This window comes from Schistocerca serialis, chromosome 9 (genome assembly GCF_023864345.2).
Source record: "Schistocerca serialis cubense isolate TAMUIC-IGC-003099 chromosome 9, iqSchSeri2.2, whole genome shotgun sequence".
Classification (NCBI taxonomy): Eukaryota; Metazoa; Arthropoda; class Insecta; order Orthoptera; family Acrididae; genus Schistocerca; species Schistocerca serialis.
Genome location: NC_064646.1, coordinates 213,235,813 through 213,257,712, shown reverse-complemented (window position 1 = coordinate 213,257,712; position 21,900 = coordinate 213,235,813). Strand labels below are relative to the sequence as shown.

Genomic DNA, 21,900 nt, shown 5'->3' with positions numbered 1-21,900 from the left:
AGGAAGACAAGAGTGAAGAACGCAGTGATATCAGCTGATTATATTTCATAAAGATTTTTTAATGAGTGGCACACTCTGTGCACCAGCACACTGCTCGAGGGATAATAGAACTAGCTGATTAGGTTCACTTGATAGGACAAACAGAATGCCAGCTAACGCAACATCCACACTTATGCCTTAAAAGCCTAATACAATTAGGGTGTGGCAGGTACATCACAAGTACTGCCATAATGAGTGTAACAACCATTCATCTCCTCAACATGAAGGTTATGTGGACTTTTTCTTTGTAGACATTTTTAAAAAAGGAAGGAACAAGGATTAGAGTTTAATGTCCCGTTAACATCAAGGTCATCAGATGCAGAGTGGAAGCTCAGAATGTTCCAAGGATGGGCAAGGAAATCAACCATGCCCTTTGAATGGACCATTCCAGTATTTGCCTGGAATAATTTAGGGAAGTCATGGAAATGCTAAACCTCGATAGCCAATGCAGATATGAACCATCATCCTGCCAAATACGAGTACACTGAGATAACCACTGTGCCACCTCACTTGGTCACAGATTTGTACCATGTTCATATCCCTTACAGAAAACTGAGATATACATACTTTGAAAAACAAAAGTTTCCCATGTCATACATAATGGTGATTATTGAATCATTCCCTAAGCTAGTGGTAATAAAGTAATGGTAGCACAAAACTTGAACTTGGCCATCACAGGTTGAATTCATCAAGGTGAATGCCATTTACTACCACCCAAGAAATTTGTAGAGCCTATTAAATGTCACATGCTCAGTGACTAACTGAGGGTGTCTCTAAATGGAGGGACAGATATGTGGTGGCAGCTATCATAAAAAAAAAGATTTGTTTAAATTTAAGAATTAGCAAAATAAATCCATAATATAATTGAATAGAAAAAAATCGATTCAAAAAATGGTGGTGGGAGAAAACCCTCATTAAACTTACAGAAATGTGCACCTTTTATGGTCAGTGACTCCTTCTTCTGACATAAGGGTTAAAGGAAAATAAGAGGAATGAAGGAAAAAAGATTGGTGAGTTGTATGAAATGGGAAGAGTTACAGAAATGTCGCCCAGACCCCAGGGTCAGTGAAGACTCACTGGATGGTTCTGGGTGAGTTTTCCATAACCCTCTCCACTTTCTAAACCTCACCAGTCCTTTCCCTTCATCCCTTTTCCTTCCCCTTTAACCTTTCTACCAGGAGAAGGAGCCACAGACTCCCGAAGCTTGCACATTTCCATAAGTTTTATATGGGTTTTCTCATGTCATCATTTGGTGAGCAGATATTTTCATCTACCCTGTTATATTTTCAAAAATTCATTATTTTAGTAAAATATTTATTAATACAGGGTGTGTGGGAAAAGTTTTTATGACGTTCATTCATATGAAACCTGGTCATTGCATCTACCTTTGCCTTACACATAAGGTGGCACCACGTAACTGCGGGTATGGCGGCACCATCTATTGGCAGAGAGACTGACGCGTGTGCACCATTTCATGTTGCATAGCACCAAAGTGGTTTTAAGGTGGTCACGCAAGTTATCATCCACTACCGAACATGCAGGCAAGTAGGCAGGAACTACAAAGATTGATTTGATTTTTGGCGGTGGAGGGAGTTGGAGGCCATGAAATGTATCAACAGATGAAGGCTATGTATGGTGAGTACAGTCTGAGTCATTCAAGTGTTGTGGAATGGTGCAAATGATTCCTTGAGGGGTGCAAGTCACTAGAAGATGATGCTCGTCCTGGACAGGCTCAGCATGTCATCACACCAAAAATGGTTGCAGAAGAGAAAGCTTTGGTCACGGACAACTGCAGAATCACTGTGGATGAGATCCATCAGTGTTTGGACCTCTAAAACAAGCTATTCGTGGATATCCATTCGCAACAGACTGGGTCCAGGCCTGGATCCGACAGCAGCCTACTAGCTTCTTCAGGGATGGAATCAATTGGCTAGGGTCGCAGTGGGGTAAATATGGCAACAGTTTTGGTGACTATTTTTAAGTGTGTGCTGTGCATAACTCTATTTTTGAGTTAATAAAATCATTACCGTTAATTTACACTAGTGAAAGGGTTTCATTTGAATGCCCCTTATATTTTAACAAAAAAATGATCAATTTTTGACAACATAATGTAATTGGATAGATAAAAAAACTGTTCACCATGTGGTAGCAGGACAACGTACATATAGGAAAAGGTTTTACTTATGTAAGCTTTCAAAGCCAGTGGCTTCTTCTTCCAGCAGAAGGGTTGAAGAGGAAGGAAGAGGGGTGAAGGGAATTTGGGGGGCTGAGGAAAAGACAGAGTTCAGGAAAGTCAACCAGCACACCACATCAGGGGAAAATTACCAGACAGGATGAGAACAAAAGACTGATTGTTGGGTACTGCACTGGACAAGCTTTGAAAACCTGATAAGTTAAATGTGGAAGACACAGTAATATGCAAGACAGAGATTACTTCTAAAACATCGTGCATGTATTAATAAGTGTGAAAAACCAAGTACATTGTATATAACAGAGATGGGAGAGTGGCGGCAAAAAATAGACAGATCAGAAAATGGAAGATGCAGAAAACTAAAACAGAGTGAAGAAATAGTAGTGTGAAGAAATGCTGAGACAGAAGAAATCAACGTAAATTAAGGCCAGGTGGGTGTTGGGAACCAAAGACATGTTCTAGTGCTAGTTCCCACATGAGGTTTTCTGAAAAACTGGTGTTTGAGGGGAGAATCCAGACGGCGCGTGTGGTGAAACGAGCACCGAAGCCATGACTTTCATGTTGTGGAGCATGCTCTATGTATTGCCAGTACATACCCTCAGCATATAGTCATTCATCCTAACTGATAACTCGGTTGTAATCATGGCAGTGTAAAAGTCCTAACAGTGTTTACATAACAGCTGATATATGACATATGTCACTTCTCAGTTGCTCTCCCTTTGGTAGTATATGTTTCACCAGCTACAGGGCTGGTGTAGGAGGTGGTAGTAGAGTGCATATGGCAAGTCTCACAGCAGGGACAGTCACTGTGGTAGGAATGATAGAGTAGGCAGGTGGGTGCAGAAGGAGCATAGGGTTTGAAAACGATGTTGCATAGATTGGAAGGGTGACAAAAATCTACTTTAGATGTGGTTGGTAAAATGTCAGATAGAATGAATCTCATTTCAGGGCATGAATGTAGGATGTCAGGCCTTTTCAGAGCAGCTGATCAATTCATTCAAGACCAGGAAATAGTGAGTGACAAGTGGTGTTCTCCAAAGTTGTTTCTTGGAGGGATCAGGAGTATCAGGATTGGATGTGAAGGCCCAGGAAATCTATTTTGAACTGGGCTGGTGGGGTAATTGTACCCTGTGAATGCTAAGGTGAGAATGGTGGTGTATTGCTGTAAAGAGTTTGCATCCAAACAAATATGTTTGCCTGGAATGCCAAGGTTGTATGGGAGGGAATGTTTGACATCGAAATGATGGCAGTTACCAAAATGTAAGTACTGTTGTTTATTAGTAGATTTAATGCAGGCAGAAGTATGTCGCTGGCCTTAAGTGAGGATGAGATCAACATCAAGGAAAGTGGCATGGGATTCCGAATAGGACCATGTGAAATTTAGTTAGGAGAAGGTATTTAGAGAGCCCAGAAATTTTAATAGGTCAGCCTTACCATGAGTCCATATCGCAAAGATGTATCTAAACCAAACCAGAGGATAGAGGCTTACGGATCCCAGGAAAGCCCCCTCCAAGGGGGTCATCCAGGTGCCTATGGCCATACCCCACACCTGTTTGTATGTCTGCCTCTCAAAAGTGAAGTAGTAGTTATTAAATATAAAGTTGATTAAGGTGAGCAGGAAAGATGTTACCGGTTTTGAACCTGGTGGGCACTGACTGAGAAACTGTTCATTAGCAGGCAGACCATGTATGTGGGGGATGTTGGTACTGGTGGGGGAAAGGGGGAGGGGGGGAGGGGTGGAAGGAGCACGGATTTCAGACAATCTAGGAAGGAAGAAATAAGATGAGTTTTAATATGCAGTTGACATCGAGGTCATCAGAGATGGAGTACAAACTGGGAAGGAAACTGGCCGTGACCTTTCAAAGGAACCATCCTGGCATTTGCCTGGAGTGATTTAGGGAGATCACAGAAAACCTAAATCTGGATACCAGGGTGCCAGTTTGAACTGTCATCCTCTCAAATGCAAGTCCTGTCTGCTAACAACTATGCCAGCTCACTCGGTACTGATATAGGAAATGGTTTGTGTCTTTAATATAGGAGGGAAGTCTTTATACTATTGGTTGGAGTACTGATCAACTACAGCATATATACATTCAGTGGCTGCTTTGAAGCCAGCAACTACAGGATGACGAGAATTGGGTTTCTGGGTCTTAGGAAGGAGGTAAAAGGTGGGAGTGCATGGTTTGGATGCGGCACCGGGCAATAAGTCCTTTGGGTTGTGGTGTTAGTCCTTGTGAGGGGCCTGTGATTTTAAGGAGGGATTGCAGGTCAATTTGAATAACAGGGATGGAATCTTGATGGCAGATGATATATGCAGGGGCCTCAAACATCTGGTGCAGACCTCCATTAACATACTTCTGTTGGTCAAGTAATACAGTGGTAGATCCTTTGTCTGTTGCAAGGATAATAATGGAGTCATTAGTATTTGGGGAATGCAGACCCTGGAGTTCTGCAGAGAACAGGTTAGGGTCATGTTGTAGGGGCCTGATGAATGATTGTGAAGCAATGCTGGATGTGAGGAATTCTTGGAAGGCTTGTGACAGATGATTCTGAGGTACTGATGAGGGATCAAGTTGGGATTGTGGAACTGTTCAAGTCAGGGTTCAATGTCAGGTTTGCTGTAGGAAAGGTTTTGAGAATGGGTTTCAAGGTGATATTTCCAGTTAACATTATGTGTGCTGGAAAATACATCTTTTACCAAAGCAGCTTGATTAAATGCAGGTTGAGGGCTGAAATTACATTTCTGCCTTATGGGCTCAGGGTGAGGCTGTCCTGTTAAAATTCCTTGGATCTCTAAATACCTTCTTACAACTAATTTCACATCATTCTATTCGGAATCCCATGCCACTTTCCTAGATGTTGATCTCATCTTCACTGAAGGCCAGCAACATACTTCTGTCTACATTAAATCTACTAACAAACAACAGTACTTACATTTTGGTAACTGCCATCATTTCGATGTCAAACATTCCCTCCCATACAACCTTGGCATTCCAGGCAAACATATTTGTTTGGATGCAAACTCTTTACAGCAATACACCACCATTCTCACCTTAGCATTCACAGGGTACAATTACCCCACCAGCCCAGTTCAAAATAGATTTCCTGGGCCTTCACATCCAATCCTGATACTCCTGATCCCTCCAAGAAACAACTTTGGAGAACACCACTTGTCACTCACTATTTCCTGGTCTTGAATGAATTGATCAGCTGCTCTGAAAAGGCCTGACATCCTACATTCATGCCCTGAAATGAGATTCATTCTATCTGACATTTTACCAACCACATCTAAAGTAGATTTTTGTCACCCTTCCAATCTATGCAACATCATTTTCAAACCCTATGCTCCTTCTGCACCCACCTGCCTACTCTATCGCTCCTACCCCAGGGACTGTCCCTGCTGTGAGACTTGCCCTATGCACTCTACTACCACCTCCTATACCAGCCCTGTAACTGGTGAAACATATACTACCAAAGGGAGAGCAACTGAGAAGTGACATATGTCATATAACAGCTGTTATGTAAACACTGTTAGGACTTTTACACTGCCATGATTACAACCGCATGCTCCACAACATGAAAGTCATGGCTTCGGTGCTCGTTTCACCACACGCGCCGTCTGGATTCTCCCCTCAAACACCAGTTTTTCAGAAAATCTCATGGGGGAACTAGCGATAGAACATGTCTTTGATTCCCAACACCCACCTGGCCTTAATTTACGTTAATTTCTTCTGTCTCAGCGTTTCTTCACACTACTATTTCTTTCTTCACTCTGTTTTAGTTTTCTGCATCTTCCATTTTCTGATCTGTCTATTTTTTGCCGCCACTCTCCCATCTCTGTTATATACAAAGTACTTGGTTTTTCACACTTATTAATTCATGCACGATGTTTTAGAAGTAATCTCTGTCTTGCATATTACTGTGTCTTCCACATTTAACTTATCAGGTTTTCAAAGCTTGTCCAGTGCAGTATCCAACAATCAGTCTTTCCTTCTCATCCTGTCTGATAAATTTCCCCTGATGTGGTGTGCTGCGTGACTTTGCCGAGCTCTATGTCTTTTTCTCAGCCTCTCAAATTCCTTTTCCTTCGCCCCTCTTCCTTCCCCTTCAATCCTTCTGTAAGAAGGAGCCACTGGCTTTGAAAGCTTACATAAGGAAAGCTTACATAAGGAAAGCCTTTCCTTATGTGTAAGTTGTCCTGCTGTCTCTTGGTAAGTAAATGTTTTTATCTATCCAATTACATTATAAAGTTCTTATTTTTTCAGACAACAATATTTTCCCCTTCAGAGAAATTCCATTTGGCAGTTATATACTGGTGGAATCATCATTCCGAGTTCGGTAGCAATGCTCAATGGCTTAAACTGGAAGCACCTTTAACATGTCTGTCAGATTCTTTTGAATGTTTTTGAGAGTCCCAAAGTGACGTCCTTTTAAGACATTTTTCAATGTTGGGAAACAAAAAAAGTCACAAGAACTCTCAGATCAGGTGAATATGGGGGCTTTGGAACAATGAGAAAGCCTTTTGAGACCAAAAATTATGTGATCGAAGTGGCCATGTGACATGGTGCATTGTGTTCAATGTGCGGTCTCACTTGATTCACCCTTTTCCTTAGCCTTTCATGTCATCTTTATAAAACATTTGAGTGACAGTTTGTCCTGGAAGAACAAATTATTTATATATGATACCCCTACTGTCAAAAAAGTAAATCAGCATTTGTATTTTTGGTCAAGATGTCATAAGTGTACCAATCCTCATTTTACTGCTTTGTCTCAGGATCATACTAAAAAATTCAGGATTCATCTCATGTGATGACTGTATGGAGCTGAAATTTGGGCAGAGCATCTGGAAGGGACAAATACAGCAGTCTACACAAGTAGAACAACACTGCATTCCCAAATCGCTCGTACTGTTATCAGTCTCATTACTTTCCTCATACCTTGCAGAGTACATGAATCACTGAGTACTTGCAGTTCAGTTATGAAAATAGTCTAGAAACGCATGCTGAATGCAGTAACTAACATCCAACTGGTGTGGAGCAGGTTACACTGTATGTTCTGCACACACAGCCACTCCATAACAAGGCATCAGATCACAGAGTTATAAAATAATTAGTACAATATATACAACAGCAGAGAAAAAAAGTCACTTGCTAAAAACACTGTCCCAGTAGAAAGATTCTGTGGCATGCAAACATACCTGCAGAGCTTCAATAGTCTCATATGACTTGCTTTTTTCTCTAGAAGATGCATCCCTCTGTTTCGTGAGCCTCTGTGCTTCATTCTGTTTTTCTCGGAGCTGTGTGAGGGCCTCAGCATGTTCTCTTTCGAGTTCCTTGCGTTTGTCAGCTGCCTCTCGCATTTGCTAAAACAGTTATACATATGGCTTCTTCAGTAGCACATTCACAATAACCTGGACTAGTTTTTATTAGTATTGAGGTATATTGGTATAAAAAGCATAGAATTTGTGTTAAAAAAAGACATGAAAGACAAAAACTGAACATATGATAAAAATGAATGCTGAAATGTGTAACAAATAAAAACTATGCAAGTACTAATTTACAGTGCTCAGCATAAAGATATTGGTGAAATTGTAGCTCAAAATTCCTTATTCAATGACTCTTCTTACTTTGCAGTAACAGAACATCATAAATTAGTGGCTTGTTCTGTGCACTGCCACATACAGGATGACAATTACTGAACTACATGAAAGAACAAAAGATGTAAATTAGTTACAAACTATGGCATGTACATACTTTATTCAACATGTAAACGTCACTACATATATTTGGATTTAGGTTATGACATGTTTGATATGCCTGCCAGTATTGGTGCAGACAAATAGCAAAACTCTGCATGACACGGTGAAGTGATGGAACATCAATTCTGTCGATGACCTTCTGAATGGCTGTTTTCAGCTCAGCAATGGTTTTGGGGTTATGCTGTACACTTTGTCTTTAATACAGCCCCACAAAAAGGAGTCACATGTGTTCAGATCCAAAGAATACAGCAGCAAATCAAGGCCCATGCCAGTGGCCTCTGGGTACCACAGAGCCAGAATGTAGTCCCCAAAGTGCTTCTCCAGGACATCAAACACTCCCCTGCTTCGATGGCATCGAGCTCCATCTTACATGAACCACATCTAGAAATCAGGGTCACTTTGGATAATGAGGATGAAATCATCTTCCAAAACCTTAATATACCATTTGGTAATCACTGTGCCATCAAGGAATATCACATTGCACATCACAGAGTCACCCATTGAGGTTGAAGAGACCCATTAAATGAAAGTGGGCTTACTGCGCATACTAATTCCCATCATGCCCCACGGCCAACTGTGCAGTCTGAACATCCTAAGGCAAACTGCTCAAAAGTTATGATGATTTTATTTAATATAATTCAGTAACTGTCACCCTGTATTATAATGTGGGCAGTTTAAGCAAGTGCCTTAGCATTATGTCTGACAAGTATCAGTAAGATCTGGGGAGAGACAAGAAATGTTTCACAGTATCACTCTGTACTGCTGCAGACTCAACAACAGCTATAGGAAGTAGTGACATGCAAATTGTTTTAATGTGGTATTTCTGTACATGACAAAATGTGTGCAATATCAGTGAGATAAAAGTCAACACGAGGAATAAAAGTAATGTTTTTCTTCTTTCTTCTAATAAAATTATACTATTTGTAAAAATGCATAATTGATCTTCATCACATTTTTTTTCCCCCTCTACTCAATGTGTCTTCTGTTTTCTTGATATTTCCAATATCATTTCCAATAGCAGTAACAAGTGTTTTGATATTATTAAAGCAAGAGATTAAAATTATAATAATAACATTTTACATAGGGAAATAATATCAGAAGTTCTTTGTTTGTAAACTGCAGCATGTAACTGTTGTTTTCTCCTGAACATACAAAAAGCTTAAACTTAATAACATTGTGTCCAACCTTTTAATATTTCAACTAACATATTACAAAGACAGTAAATGATCTTTGTTTTGTGTGACACTGAGTCACAATTTACTTTTATATGCATCATGTACAAGGCCATATTTCTGTATATTTTTTGTGACTTGGCCATGACTGCAAGTATTAATTCTACAAGTATCTAAGTTTTACAGCTTTAATGAATATGGATATTTATTTGTTTTTGTCACTTCTGCACATATCTGAGCCAAACCAAAATGGTCACCTACATGTCATTATTAGAAAAATTAGAGAACTTTTCAGACAAAACGAAAGACTGCTGAAACCAAAAGTGAACAGCAGTGGGTTTATAATATGTAGTGAGGTTATGGCAGTTTCCAAGTGTAAAATAATCTGATTGAGGGTAAGCATCAGAGATGTGTCAGAGATGGTAATCAGGTATGTTTAAACACCACCTACCTCACAAGCTATAGTGGCGGAACACTAAAAAGAAGACTTGGAGACTATTGTGAGTAAGTTTCCTGATCAGCATTAGAATAGGATAGAAATTTATTGTCTCATAACACAAAGTTTCAAGTAACTGACTTACTGTACACCAAAAACTCATTAGATCACAAAAAGTGGTTTACAGTTTTTCTTAAATATCATTAATATGATATACTTACTGGATACGAAATTGGTAAATTTTTAAAATTACAAACTTTAAGGTGAAGTATCTGATTTCTGCTCCTCAAATTCTCAGTTCATCGTCCATGAACTCTTCAACTGAACAGTAACATTTCTGTACCAATTTGTCTTGCAATTTTTTTTTACTGATTCTAGATTAATATTGAGAAAATATTTTCCTTTTACTTTGTTGTAAATTTCACAGCCATATACTTTATACCTTGAGCTTATCATTTCAAATGATTGTAATTCCTGAGATAGTCTAATTTGCCGCCTAAAGAACAGTAGAGTCATGCAATTAACACTAGTTCCAGAGACAGGGATTCATGTGAGACTGTTCTGGAATATTTTTTCTGAAAAAATATTTCAAGCAATAATTATAGAACCAACTAGGGAGGGCAACATCTTAGACTTTCTAATAAGTAACAGACACAAACTTCCGAAACAGTTAACATAGAGGAGGGAAACAGTGACCATACGCGTGATCATGAGGGATGAGAGAGAGCCATAATGGTTCAATAGCGGTGTTAGAAAATTTCTGTGAAAGCAAAGAATGCATCTCAACAAATCTGACCAAAATACTCAGGACGTTTTGCTATCACTTCCATCATTTGACTATCGGGCAGACTCACATATGCACGACATAGAAATAAGTATACCTGTCGTAGAGAAGCAACTTAAAGATTTGAAAACAAATAAATCATCAGGTCTAGATAGAGTCCCAGATTGATTTTACACAGAGTACTCTACGTCACTGACCCCTCACCAAGCTTGCATTTATTGTGAAGCTCTAGCCCAGCTTAAAGCGTCAAGCGACTGAAAAAAAGTGCCGGTGACTGCAGTATATAAGAAAGGTAAAAGAACGGACCCACAAAATTACGGACCAATATCCTTAACTGCTGTTTTCTGTAGAATCCATGAACACATTTTCAGTTTGAATATAATAAACTTTCCTGAAATTTATGTCCACAAATTAGCATGGTTTTAGATAGTATCACTCACGCAAGACTCACTTTGCCTTTTTGTCACGTGATATACTGAGAACTCCCCCCCATGAACCATGGACCTTGCCGTTGGTGGGGAGGCTTGCGTGCCTCAGCGATACAGATAGCCGCACCGTAGGTGCAACCACAACGGAGGGGTATCTGTTGAGAGGCCAGACAAACGTGTGGTTCCTGAAGAGGGGCAGCAGCCTTTTCAGTAGTTGCAAGGGCAACAGTCTGGATGATTGACTGATCTGGCGTTGTAACATTAACCAAAACGGCCTTGCTGTGCTGGTACTGCGAACGGCTGAAAGCAAGGGGAAACTACAGCCGTAATTTTTCCCGAGGGCATGCAGCTTTACTGTATGATTACATGATGATGGCGTCCTCTTGGGTAAAATATTCCGGAGGTAAAATAGTCCCCCATTCGGATCTCCGGGCGGGGACTACTCAAGAGGATGTCGTTATCAGGAGAAAGAAAACTGGCGTTCTACGGATCGGAGCGTGGAATGTCAGATCCCTTAATCGGGCAGGTAGGTTAGAAAATTTAAAAAGGGAAATGGATAGGTTAAAGTTAGATATAGTGGGAATTAGTGAAGTTCGGTGGCAGGAGGAACAAGACTTCTGGTCAGGTGACTACAGGGTTATAAACACCAAATCAAATAGGGGTAATGCAGGAGTAGGTTTAATAATGAATAGGAAAATAGGAATGCGGGTAAGCTACTACAAACAGCATAGTGAACGCATTATTGTGGCCAAGATACATACGAAGCCCACACCTACTACAGTAGTACAAGTTTATATGCCAACTAGCTCTGCAGATGACGAAGAAATTGAAGAAATGTATGATGAAATAAAAGAAATTATTCAGATTGTGAAGGGAGACGAAAATTTAATAGTCATGGGTGACTGGAATTCGAGTGTAGGAAAAGGGAGAGAAGGAAACATAGTAGGTGAATATGGATTGGGGGACAGAAATGAAAGAGGAAGCCGCCTGGTAGAATTTTGCACAGAGCACAACATAATCATAACTAACACTTGGTTTAAGAATCATGAAAGAAGGTTGTATACATGGAAGAACCCTGGAGATACTAAAAGGTATCAGATTATATAATGGTAAGACAGAGATTTAGGAACCAGGTTTTAAATTGTAAGACATTTCCAGGGGCAGATGTGGACTCTGACCACAATCTATTGGTTATGACATGTAGATTAAAACTGAAGAAACTGCAAAAAGGTGGGAATTTAAGGAGATGGGACCTGGATAAACTAAAAGAACCAGAGGTTGTACAGAGATTCAGGGAGAGCATAAGGGAGCAATTGACAGGAATGGGGGAAATAAATACAGTAGAAGAAGAATGGGTAACTTTGAGGGATGAAGTAGTGAAGGCAGCAGTGGATCAAGTAGGTAAAAAGACGAGGGCTAGTAGAAATCCTTGGGTAACAGAAGAAATATTGAATTTAATTGATGAAAGGAGAAAATATAAAAATGCAGTAAGTGAAACAGGCAAAAAGGAATACAAATGTCTCAAAAATGAGATCGACAGGAAGTGCAAAATGGCTAAGCAGGGATGGCTAGAGGACAAATGTAAGGATGTAGAGGCCTATCTCACTAGGGGTAAGATAGATACCGCCTACAGGAAAATTAAAGAGACCTTTGGAGATAAGAGAACGACTTGTATGAATATCAAGAGCTCAGATGGAAATCCAGTTCTAAGCAAAGAAGGGAAAGCGGAAAGGTGGAAGGAGTATATAGAGGGTCTATACAAGGGCGATGTACTTGAGGACAATATTATGGAAATGGAAGAGGATGTAGATGAAGATGAAATGGGAGATATGATACTGCGTGAAGAGTTTGACAGAGCACTGAAAGACCTGAGTCGAAACAAGGCTCCCGGAGTAGACAATATTCCATTGGAACTACTGACGGCCGTGGGAGAGCCAGTCCTGACAAAACTCTACCATCTGGTGAGCAAGATGTATGAAACAGGCGAAATACCCACAGACTTCAAGAAGAATATAATAATTCCAATCCCAAAGAAAGCAGGTGTTGACAGATGTGAAAATTACCGAACTATCAGCTTAATAAGTCACAGCTGCAAAATACTAACACGAATTCTTTACAGACGAATGGAAAAACTAGTAGAAGCCAACCTCGGGGAAGATCAGTTTGGATTCCGTAGAAATGTTGGAACACGTGAGGCAATACTGACCTTACGACTTATCTTAGAAGAAAGATTAAGGAAAGGCAAACCTACGTTTCTAGCATTTGTAGACTTAGAGAAAGCTTTTGACAATGTTGACTGGAATACTCTCTTTCAAATTCTAAAGGTGGCAGGGGTAAAATACAGGGAGCGAAAGGCTATTTACAATTTGTACAGAAACCAGATGGCAGTTATAAGAGTCGAGGGACATGAAAGGGAAGCAGTGGTTGGGAAGGGAGTAAGACAGGGTTGTAGCCTCTCCCCGATGTTGTTCAATCTGTATATTGAACAAGCAGTAAAGGAAACAAAAGAAAAATTCGGAGTAGGTATTAAAATTCATGGAGTAGAAATAAAAACTTTGAGGTTCGCCGATGACATTGTAATTCTGTCAGAGACAGCAAAGGACTTGGAAGAGCAGTTGAATGGAATGGACAGTGTCTTGAAAGGAGGATATAAGATGAACATCAACAAAAGCAAAACAAGGATAATGGAATGTAGTCTAATTAAGTCAGGTGATGCTGAGGGAATTAGATTAGGAAATGAGGCACTTAAAGTAGTAAAGGAGTTCTGCTATTTGGGGAGCAAAATAACTGATGATGGTCAAAGTAGAGAGGATATAAAATGTAGGCTGGCAATGGCAAGGAAAGCGTTTCTGAAGAAGAGAAATTTGTTAACATCCAGTATTGATTTAAGTGTCAGGAAGTCATTTCTGAAAGTATTCGTATGGAGTGTAGCCATGTATGGAAGTGAAACATGGACGATAAATAGTTTGGACAAGAAGAGAATAGAAGCTTTCGAAATGTGGTGCTACAGAAGAATGCTGAAGATTAGATGGGTAGATCACATAACTAATGAGGAGGTATTGAATAGGATTGGGGAGAAGAGAAGTTTGTGGCACCACTTGACCAGAAGAAGGGATTGGTTGGTAGGACATGTTCTGAGGCATCAAGGGATCACCAATTTAGTATTGGAGGGGAGCGTGGAGGGTAAAAATCGTAGAGGGAGACCAAGAGATGAATACACTAAGCAGATTCAGAAGGATGTAGGTTGCAGTAGGTACTGGGAGATGAAAAAGCTTGCACAGGATAGAGTAGCATGGAGAGCTGCATCAAACCAGTCTCAGGACTGAAGACCACAACAACAACATACTGAGAACTATGGATGAAGAGCAATAGGCAGATAGATGAAATTTCCAGTTGGCGTGATGAATGGCAGCTAGCCCTAAATGTGGAAAGATGTAAGTTAATCCAGATGAGTAGGAAGATCAAACCCATAATGTTCGGATACAGTATTGCTAGTGTCCAGCTTGACACGGTGAAATCATTTAAATATCTGGGCATAACGTTCCAAAGCAATATAAGGTGGAACGAGCATGTCAACACTGTGGTAGGGAAGGCAAATGGTTGACTTCAGTTTGTTGCTGTGGTCTTCAGTCCAGAGAATGCAGCTCTCCATGCTACTCAATCCTGTACAGGCTTCTTCATCTCCAAGTACCTATTGCAACCTACATCCTTCTGAATCTACTTAGTGTATTCATCTCTTGGTCTCCCTCTATGAAATTTACCCTCCACGCTGCCCTCCAATACTAAATTGGTGATCCCTTGATGCCTCAGAATGTGATCAACCAATCCCTTCTTCTAGTCAAGTTGTGCCACAAATTATTCTTCTCCTCAATTCTGTTCAGTACCTCCTCATTCCTTACGTGATCTACCCATCTAATATTCAGCATTCATCTGCAGCACCACATTTTGAGAGCTTCTATTCTCTACTTGTCAAAACTATTTATTGTCCATGTTTCACTTCCATACAGGGATACACTCCATACGAATACTTTCAGAAAAAGATTTCCTGACCCATAAATCTACACTCGATGTTAACAAATTTCTCTTCTTCAGGAATGCTTTTCATGCCATTGCCACTCTACATTTTATATCCTCCCTAATTTGACCATCATCAGTTATTTTTCTCCCCAATAGCAAAACTCTTCTACTATTTTAAGTGTCTCATTTCCTAATCCAATTCCCACAGCATCACCTGATTTAATTCCATTGCATTCCCTTATGATTGTTTTGCTTTTGTTGATGTTCATCTTATATCCCCCTTTCTTGCTGTCTCTGACAGAATTACTATGTCATCGGCAAACCTCAAAGTTTTTATTTCTTCTCCATAGATTTTAATTCCTACTCCAAATTTTTCTTTTATTTCCTTTACTGCTTGCTCAATGCACAGATTGATTAAAACTGGGGATAGGCTACAAATCTTCCCCACTCCCTTCCTAAACACTGCTTCTCTTTCATGCCCCTCAACTCTTATAACTGTCATCTGGTTTCTCTACAAATTGTAAATAGCCTTTCATTCCCTGTATTTCACCCTTGCACCTTCAGAATTTGAAAGACAGTATTCCAGTCAACATTGTCAAAAGTTTTCTCTAAGTCTACAAATGCTAGAAACGTAGGTTTGCCTTTCCTTAATCTATCTTGTAAGATAAGTCATAGGGTCAGTATTGCCACACGTGTTCCAACATTTCTATGGAATCCAAACTGATCTTCCCCAAGGTCAGCTTCTACCTGGTTTTCCATTCGTCCGTAAAGAATTTGTGTTAGTATTTGCAGCCATGACTTATTAAACTCATAGATCGGTAATTTTCACACCTGTAAAAACCTGCTTTCTTTGGGATTGGAATTATTATATTCATCTTGTCTCATACATCTTGCTCACCAGATGGAAGAGTTTTGTCATGGCTGTCTCTCCCAATGGTATCAGTAGCTCTAATGGAATGTTGTCTATTCCCGGGGCCTTGTTTTGACTTAGGTCTTTCAGTGCTCCGTCAAATTCTTAATGCAATATCATATCTCCCATTTCATCTTCATCTATGTCCTTTTACATTTCCATAATATTGCCCTCAAGTACATCACCCTTGTATAAACCCTCTATACACTCCTTCCACCTTCCTGCCTTCCCTTCTTTGCTTAGAACTGGTTTTCCATCTGAGCTCTTGATATTCATACAGGTGGTTCTCTTTTCTGCAACGGTCTCTTTAATTTTACTGAAGGCAGTATGTATCTTACCCCTAGTGATATATGTCTCTACACCCTTATATTTGTCCTCTAGCCATCCCTGCTTAGCCATTTTGCACTTCTTGTCGATCTCATTTTTGAGACGTTTGTATTCCTTTTTGCCTGTTTCATTTACTGCATTTTTATATTTTCTCCTTTCATCAATTAAATTCACTATCTTTTCTGTTACCCAAGGATCTCTACTAGCCCTCGTCTTTTTACCTATTTGATTCTCTGCTGCCTTCACTACTTCATCTCTCAAAACTACCCATTCTGCTTCTACTGTATTTCTTTCCCCTGTATTTGTCAATTTGTTCTCTAAAGCTCTCTATGGAACTCTCTACATTCTCTGGTTCTTTTAGTTTACCCAGGTCCCTCCTCCTAAAATTGCCACCTTTTTGCAGTTTCTTCAGTTTTAATCTACAGCTCATAACCAACAGATTGTGGTCAGAGTCCACATCTGCCCCTGGAAATGTCTTACAATTTAAAACCTGGTTCCCATATCTCTGTCTGACCGTTGTGTAACCTATCTACCTTCCAGCATCTCCAGCCCTCTTCCATATATGTAACCTTCTATCATGATTCTTAAACCAAGTGTTAGCTATGATTAAGTTATTCTCTGTGCAAAATTCTACCAGGTGGCTTCCTCTTTCATTCCTTACCCCATTCCATATTCGCCTATTACTTTTCCTTATCTTTCTTTTCCTATTACAGAATTCCAGTCCCCCACGACTATAAAATTTTCATCTCCCTTTAGTATCTCAATAATGTCTTTTATCTCATCATACATTTCTTCAATCTCTTTGCATCTGTGAAGTTAATTGGCATATAAACTTATACTAGTGTGGTAGGCGTGGGCTTCGTGTCTATCTTGGATACAATAATGTGTTCATTATGCTTTTCATAGTAAGCTTACCCATGCTCCTATTTTTTTAAATCATTATTAAACCTACTCCTGCATTACTCCTATTTGATTTTATAATTGTAACCCTACATTCACCTGACCAGAAGTCTTGTTCCTCCTGCCACCAAACTTCACTAATTCCCACTATATCTAACTTTAACCTATCCATTTCCCTTTTTTAATTTTCTAACCTACCTGCCCGATTAAGGGATCTGACATTCCACACTCCAATCAGTAGAATGACAGTTTTGTTTCTCCTGATAACGACATCCTCCTGAGTAGTCCCTGCCCGGAGATCCAAATGGGGGACTATGCTGCATGCCCTTGGGAAAAATTACAGCTGCAGTTTCCCCTTGCTTTCAGCTGTTCACAGTACCATCACAGCTAGGCTGTTTTGGTTAATGTTAGAATGCCAGATTGGTCAATCATCCAGACTGTTGCCCCTGCAACCACTGAAAGGCAGCTGCCCCTCTTCAGGCCCCTCTTCTGGCCTCTCAACTGACACCCGTCCATTGTGGTTGCACCTGCGGTATTGGCTATCTATATCGCTGAGGCACGCAAACCTCCCCACCAATGGCAAGGTCCATGGTCCATGGGGACTTTGGTTTACTGAGATAATTTCAGGAAAGAATGGCTCACCTGTAAAGTACTGCTCGAGCAAGATACGAGAAATCAGGGCTCATATGGAGGCATAAAGGCAGTCATTTTTCTCTTGCTCTATTTGCAAGTGGAACAGGATGGGAAATGACAACGAATGGTACATGGTTCCTTCAATTACGCACCTTACAGTGGCTTGCAAAGTATCGATGTAGATTTATATTACATAAAGTCAGTAAGTACATTGGAAGAATCTATTTAGTCCCTCAGTGATAACATCAGCACCAAAATGGAAGATGACAGAGTGAAGAACATAATACTGAATTCAGTATTCTGCAATTGTTTTACAGCAGTAGATCATAATACGGTTATTCCTTTCACCTCATTGTACAAATGCTGAAATGGCAGGTAAGTCAGCAGGGGATAGAAAAATCAAGGAATAGAAAATCAACTAAAATTGTTTAAAGTGGAAAACATCAGGACCTGATGAGATACTTGTGAAATTGTTAACATATTATGTGAAAGACTTTGTTCCTCTTCTAGCTGCAGTTCATCATAATTATCTCACTGGAGCAATAAAAGTACGAAATAATTGGGAAAAAACTGCTTATCTGTGCCTATCTGCAACTCAGCATCTTCGCTATAACGTGAGTAGCAGCTTTCCTTCTCATAATATTGTTACATTCCATCCGGGGAAAAACTGCATGTTATTCTCATTTCCAGAAAGTCACCAAGCAGATGCACATAATTATAGTCCTATATTGTTTTGATTAATCTGATTTGGAATTACAGAATATGTTTTATGCTCACACAATATGACCTTTTTGAAGAATAAAATCTCCTCTATAAAAATCAAAATGTATTTCTGATTCAGAGATCTTGTGAAACTCTACTCGTTCTGTTTGTTCATGAGATCCAGACCACCACAGACAACAATGCCCAAGTCAATGCTGACTTTCAGATCAGATAGCCTCCAATACAGTTACGCATTGTCAACTGGGCAATGAAATATGAGTTTTGCAAGTATCAGACCACATCTGTGACTGAATTTAAGCAGATAGAACTCAACCTGTTGTTCTAAAAGCTGAGAGATGACAGTGGAAACACTTACCTCTGTTTTGACCCATCTCGAAAATTTCTCATTGTAAATTCAGAATGGAAAACAATGTTTCAAGGCATTTCAAGCCAAGCTAAGGTTTATTTAGGAACTTCCATGTGGGGGTTTCAATAAATTATAGAATTCTAGTGAGGAATATTGAATGAGAGCACCTGGCAGCTGGGATTAGAAGACTAATTCGGTGGTCCTCTTTAGAAAGACTGCAGAAAGGGACATTTCTACATTTATGTGGGACAGAGGCATTTACAGATAGAAATACCTGAAAAGTAAGTTGATGATGCAGAAACCATATTTGAAGAGAAGTTCTGCATTCCTTAGCTTTAACAGAAGCCATATTAAACTCATGATAAGTTTCATGTCTACTCATGTGACCTTTAAGAAAGCTATATACACACAGCTTAAATTGCAGCAGCTGAATATTTCTGATGGGTATGATTAGAAATTTCACAGCTGTGCACCAGACATTCACTAAGTTATGGCAGAATATATGTTCTGTCAAGCACTTACTTTTCTATAGAAAAGCCAATTATGTGTGAAATTGCTCAAGAACACACTTTGCACTTATCTGTAAGACTAATTAATGCCATTGTTATTCCATAAATTGTACTCTATGAAAGAACTGAAACAAGTAAGACATGTTAACCTTGAAACATGGTCTTTTTGTAGCACGTGTTATCCTTTAAGATATATCAAACACAAATGTGCCAGTCAAATTTTAACTAATGGCATAAATGGCTGGTTGTTTGGGCCCAAAGTTTTTTCTAAGTGCCTAGTTCAGAATGTTAAGTCTCTTTAAGATATATCAAACACCAATGCGCCAGTAAAATTTTAAGTAATGGCATAAAGGGCTGGTCTTTTGGGCCTGAAATTTTTTTTCTAAGTGGCTGGTCCTGAATATTAAGTTTTTAATGACAGTCTACTGCTCCATGGTTTAAGACATTCATTGCATATTCTCACACATAACATAATTCATCTAGTGTAAAAGGAAATTTACTTTGAAAGTAAGCCTTCTCAAACAACCATTCGCAATATTTTTCCACAACCTGTTAGCAATGTAAACAGTTGGTATGTCACACTCATCGAAACAAGGCCCAGCAGAAACACGCATCAAAAGCAGTTCTTACTAGTGAAAACTGCAAAAATTTCACTGAAAACTAAAACAATGAAAAATTCCTGGAATTCTAAAAATTTCCTGCTTTTTTACCCAGATTTCTTCCAGATGAAAATTGTCCCAGGGCATATACACCCTGTGAGAGGCTTTGGTAAGGGTCTATGGATTTCAGTAGGGATTAGAGGTTATGTTGGACCTCCAGGATAGGATCACTCAGGCAGAGCTTGTAGGTGGAGAAATCAGACAGTTGGTGGAGGTCCTCCATCAGGTAGCCACTGCAAATCATCATGACAGTGCAGCCCTGCAGGGAGGATAATTAGGTATGGATCTGTTTTCAGGTTGTTTAGGGCTGCCTTTTCTTCTGCCAAAAGGCTAGAGTTCTGAGACAGGAACCTGGGGAAGGATGGTGAGGAAAAGTTGGAGGCAAGGAATTCCTGGAAGCTGACATGGGTGTGGGTAGGTAGGAGAAGGCAGGGTCACCTTTGGCCCTCAACATCTTTTCTCCCATCCACTTCACCTCATTCTGGATACACCTTACCAACTATATCATGATCCACAACTCTTCTTGCTTTGAAGGGAAGGTTTACAAGCAAATCCACATCACAGCCATGGGCACACTCCTATATCAACCTGTTTATGTGCCGTCTATAACAAACCTCCCTAGCTCCCGAAACTCCCAATCCCTGGTCTGGTTCAAGTTCATAGATGATATTGTGATCTGGACTCAGCGTCAAGACACCCTATGCACATTCCTTCACAACCTCATCAACTTTCCCCCATCCACTTCACATAGTCCTCCTCTACCCAACATGTCACTTTTCTGGACCTCCACCTATCTGATGGCTCCATCCACACCTCTGTCCACATTAAAACTTATAAACACCAACTGTACCTCCATTTCTACAGCTACCATCCATTCCAAACCACAGTGTAACCATCCGTGGATGATGTATTTGCAGTAACAAGAACTCCGTTGCCCAATATGCTTTAGGCTTTACAAAGGCCTTCACAGAAAGGCAATACCCTCCACACCTAGTTCACAAACATATTTCCTGTGTAGTATCCTCACACACCCCCAAACTTCCCAGAATCAGCTACAAACGAGAACCCTGGACTGGAACAACTGAACCATATCCTTTGTCATGGCCAGGGCTTTGATTACCTCTCATCCTGCCCTGAAATGAGGGACATCCTATCCAAGATCCTTCTCACCCCTCCAAACATACAACATTCTCATTCATCCCTATGCCATTCCCATATCACATCCCTGTGGCAGAGCAAGGTGCAAGAGCTGCCCAATCCCTCCTACTTCAGTCCAGTCACATGCTTATCCTACCCAAAAAGAGGCCAGGCCACCTGTGAAAGTACCCATGTCATACACCAACTCTGCTGTAAACACTAAGCAGCTTTTTATGTTGGTATTACTACCAATCAGCTATCCATCAGGATGAATGACAGCTGCCAAACTGTCACCATGAACAAAGTTGAACGCCTGGTGGCACAACATGCAGACGAGCACAACTTGGTCATTTTCAATGGCTGCCTCACAGACCAAGTCATCTGTGTCCTTCCCTTCACCGTCAGCTTCTCTGAACTCTGCAGATCGGAGTTATCCTTACAACTTGTCCTCCACTGCCGTAATGACCCTGGCCTCAATCTTTGGCAACCAACTGTCCCCACATCTCTTTCTCCTTCCTCTGTCCTGTCACCCCCTCCCAACTGATATCCCCATGTCCCTGTGTGCTGTTTCCCACTGGCCGCTACAATTGTGCCAGCCCATATACCTGCCACCTCTCCCTCCCATACTCCTGACAAACCAACTGCCTCACTCCAAGCTGCTAGCCATACACCCCCGGTCCCTCCCCATTTTACTCTAGGTAGCTAAAGGACAGCTCTGAAAGACAGCAAGGGTTTTTTTTTTTCAACAACTTAATTCTCCTGATTTCAGTGATTGGTCTCCTTCAGTCCAAAAATATTTACTTTCCACAAGAATTTTCCAACAACAATTAAGGAAATTTATTTAATCCATAAGAGAAGTGGCCTAAAAAACACACTTCTGAGCCATTCTTACCAATTGCTCATCAGTCTGGAACCCTGTCAGGCTGAATTA

The 21,900-nt window shown here is 40.2% G+C and overlaps 1 protein-coding gene across 1 annotated transcript in view; it reads right to left on the bottom strand.

The window, feature by feature from the left end:
• LOC126419598 (peripheral-type benzodiazepine receptor-associated protein 1-like) overlaps positions 1–21,900 on the bottom strand; it is an 843,217-nt gene that overhangs the window by 364,694 nt on the left and 456,623 nt on the right. Inside the window, exon 5 of the mRNA XM_050086786.1 lies at positions 7,428–7,592. Coding sequence (XP_049942743.1) covers positions 7,428–7,589 — 162 coding nt within the window. The 5' untranslated portion in view covers positions 7,590–7,592. The remainder of the gene's footprint in view (positions 1–7,427; positions 7,593–21,900) is intronic.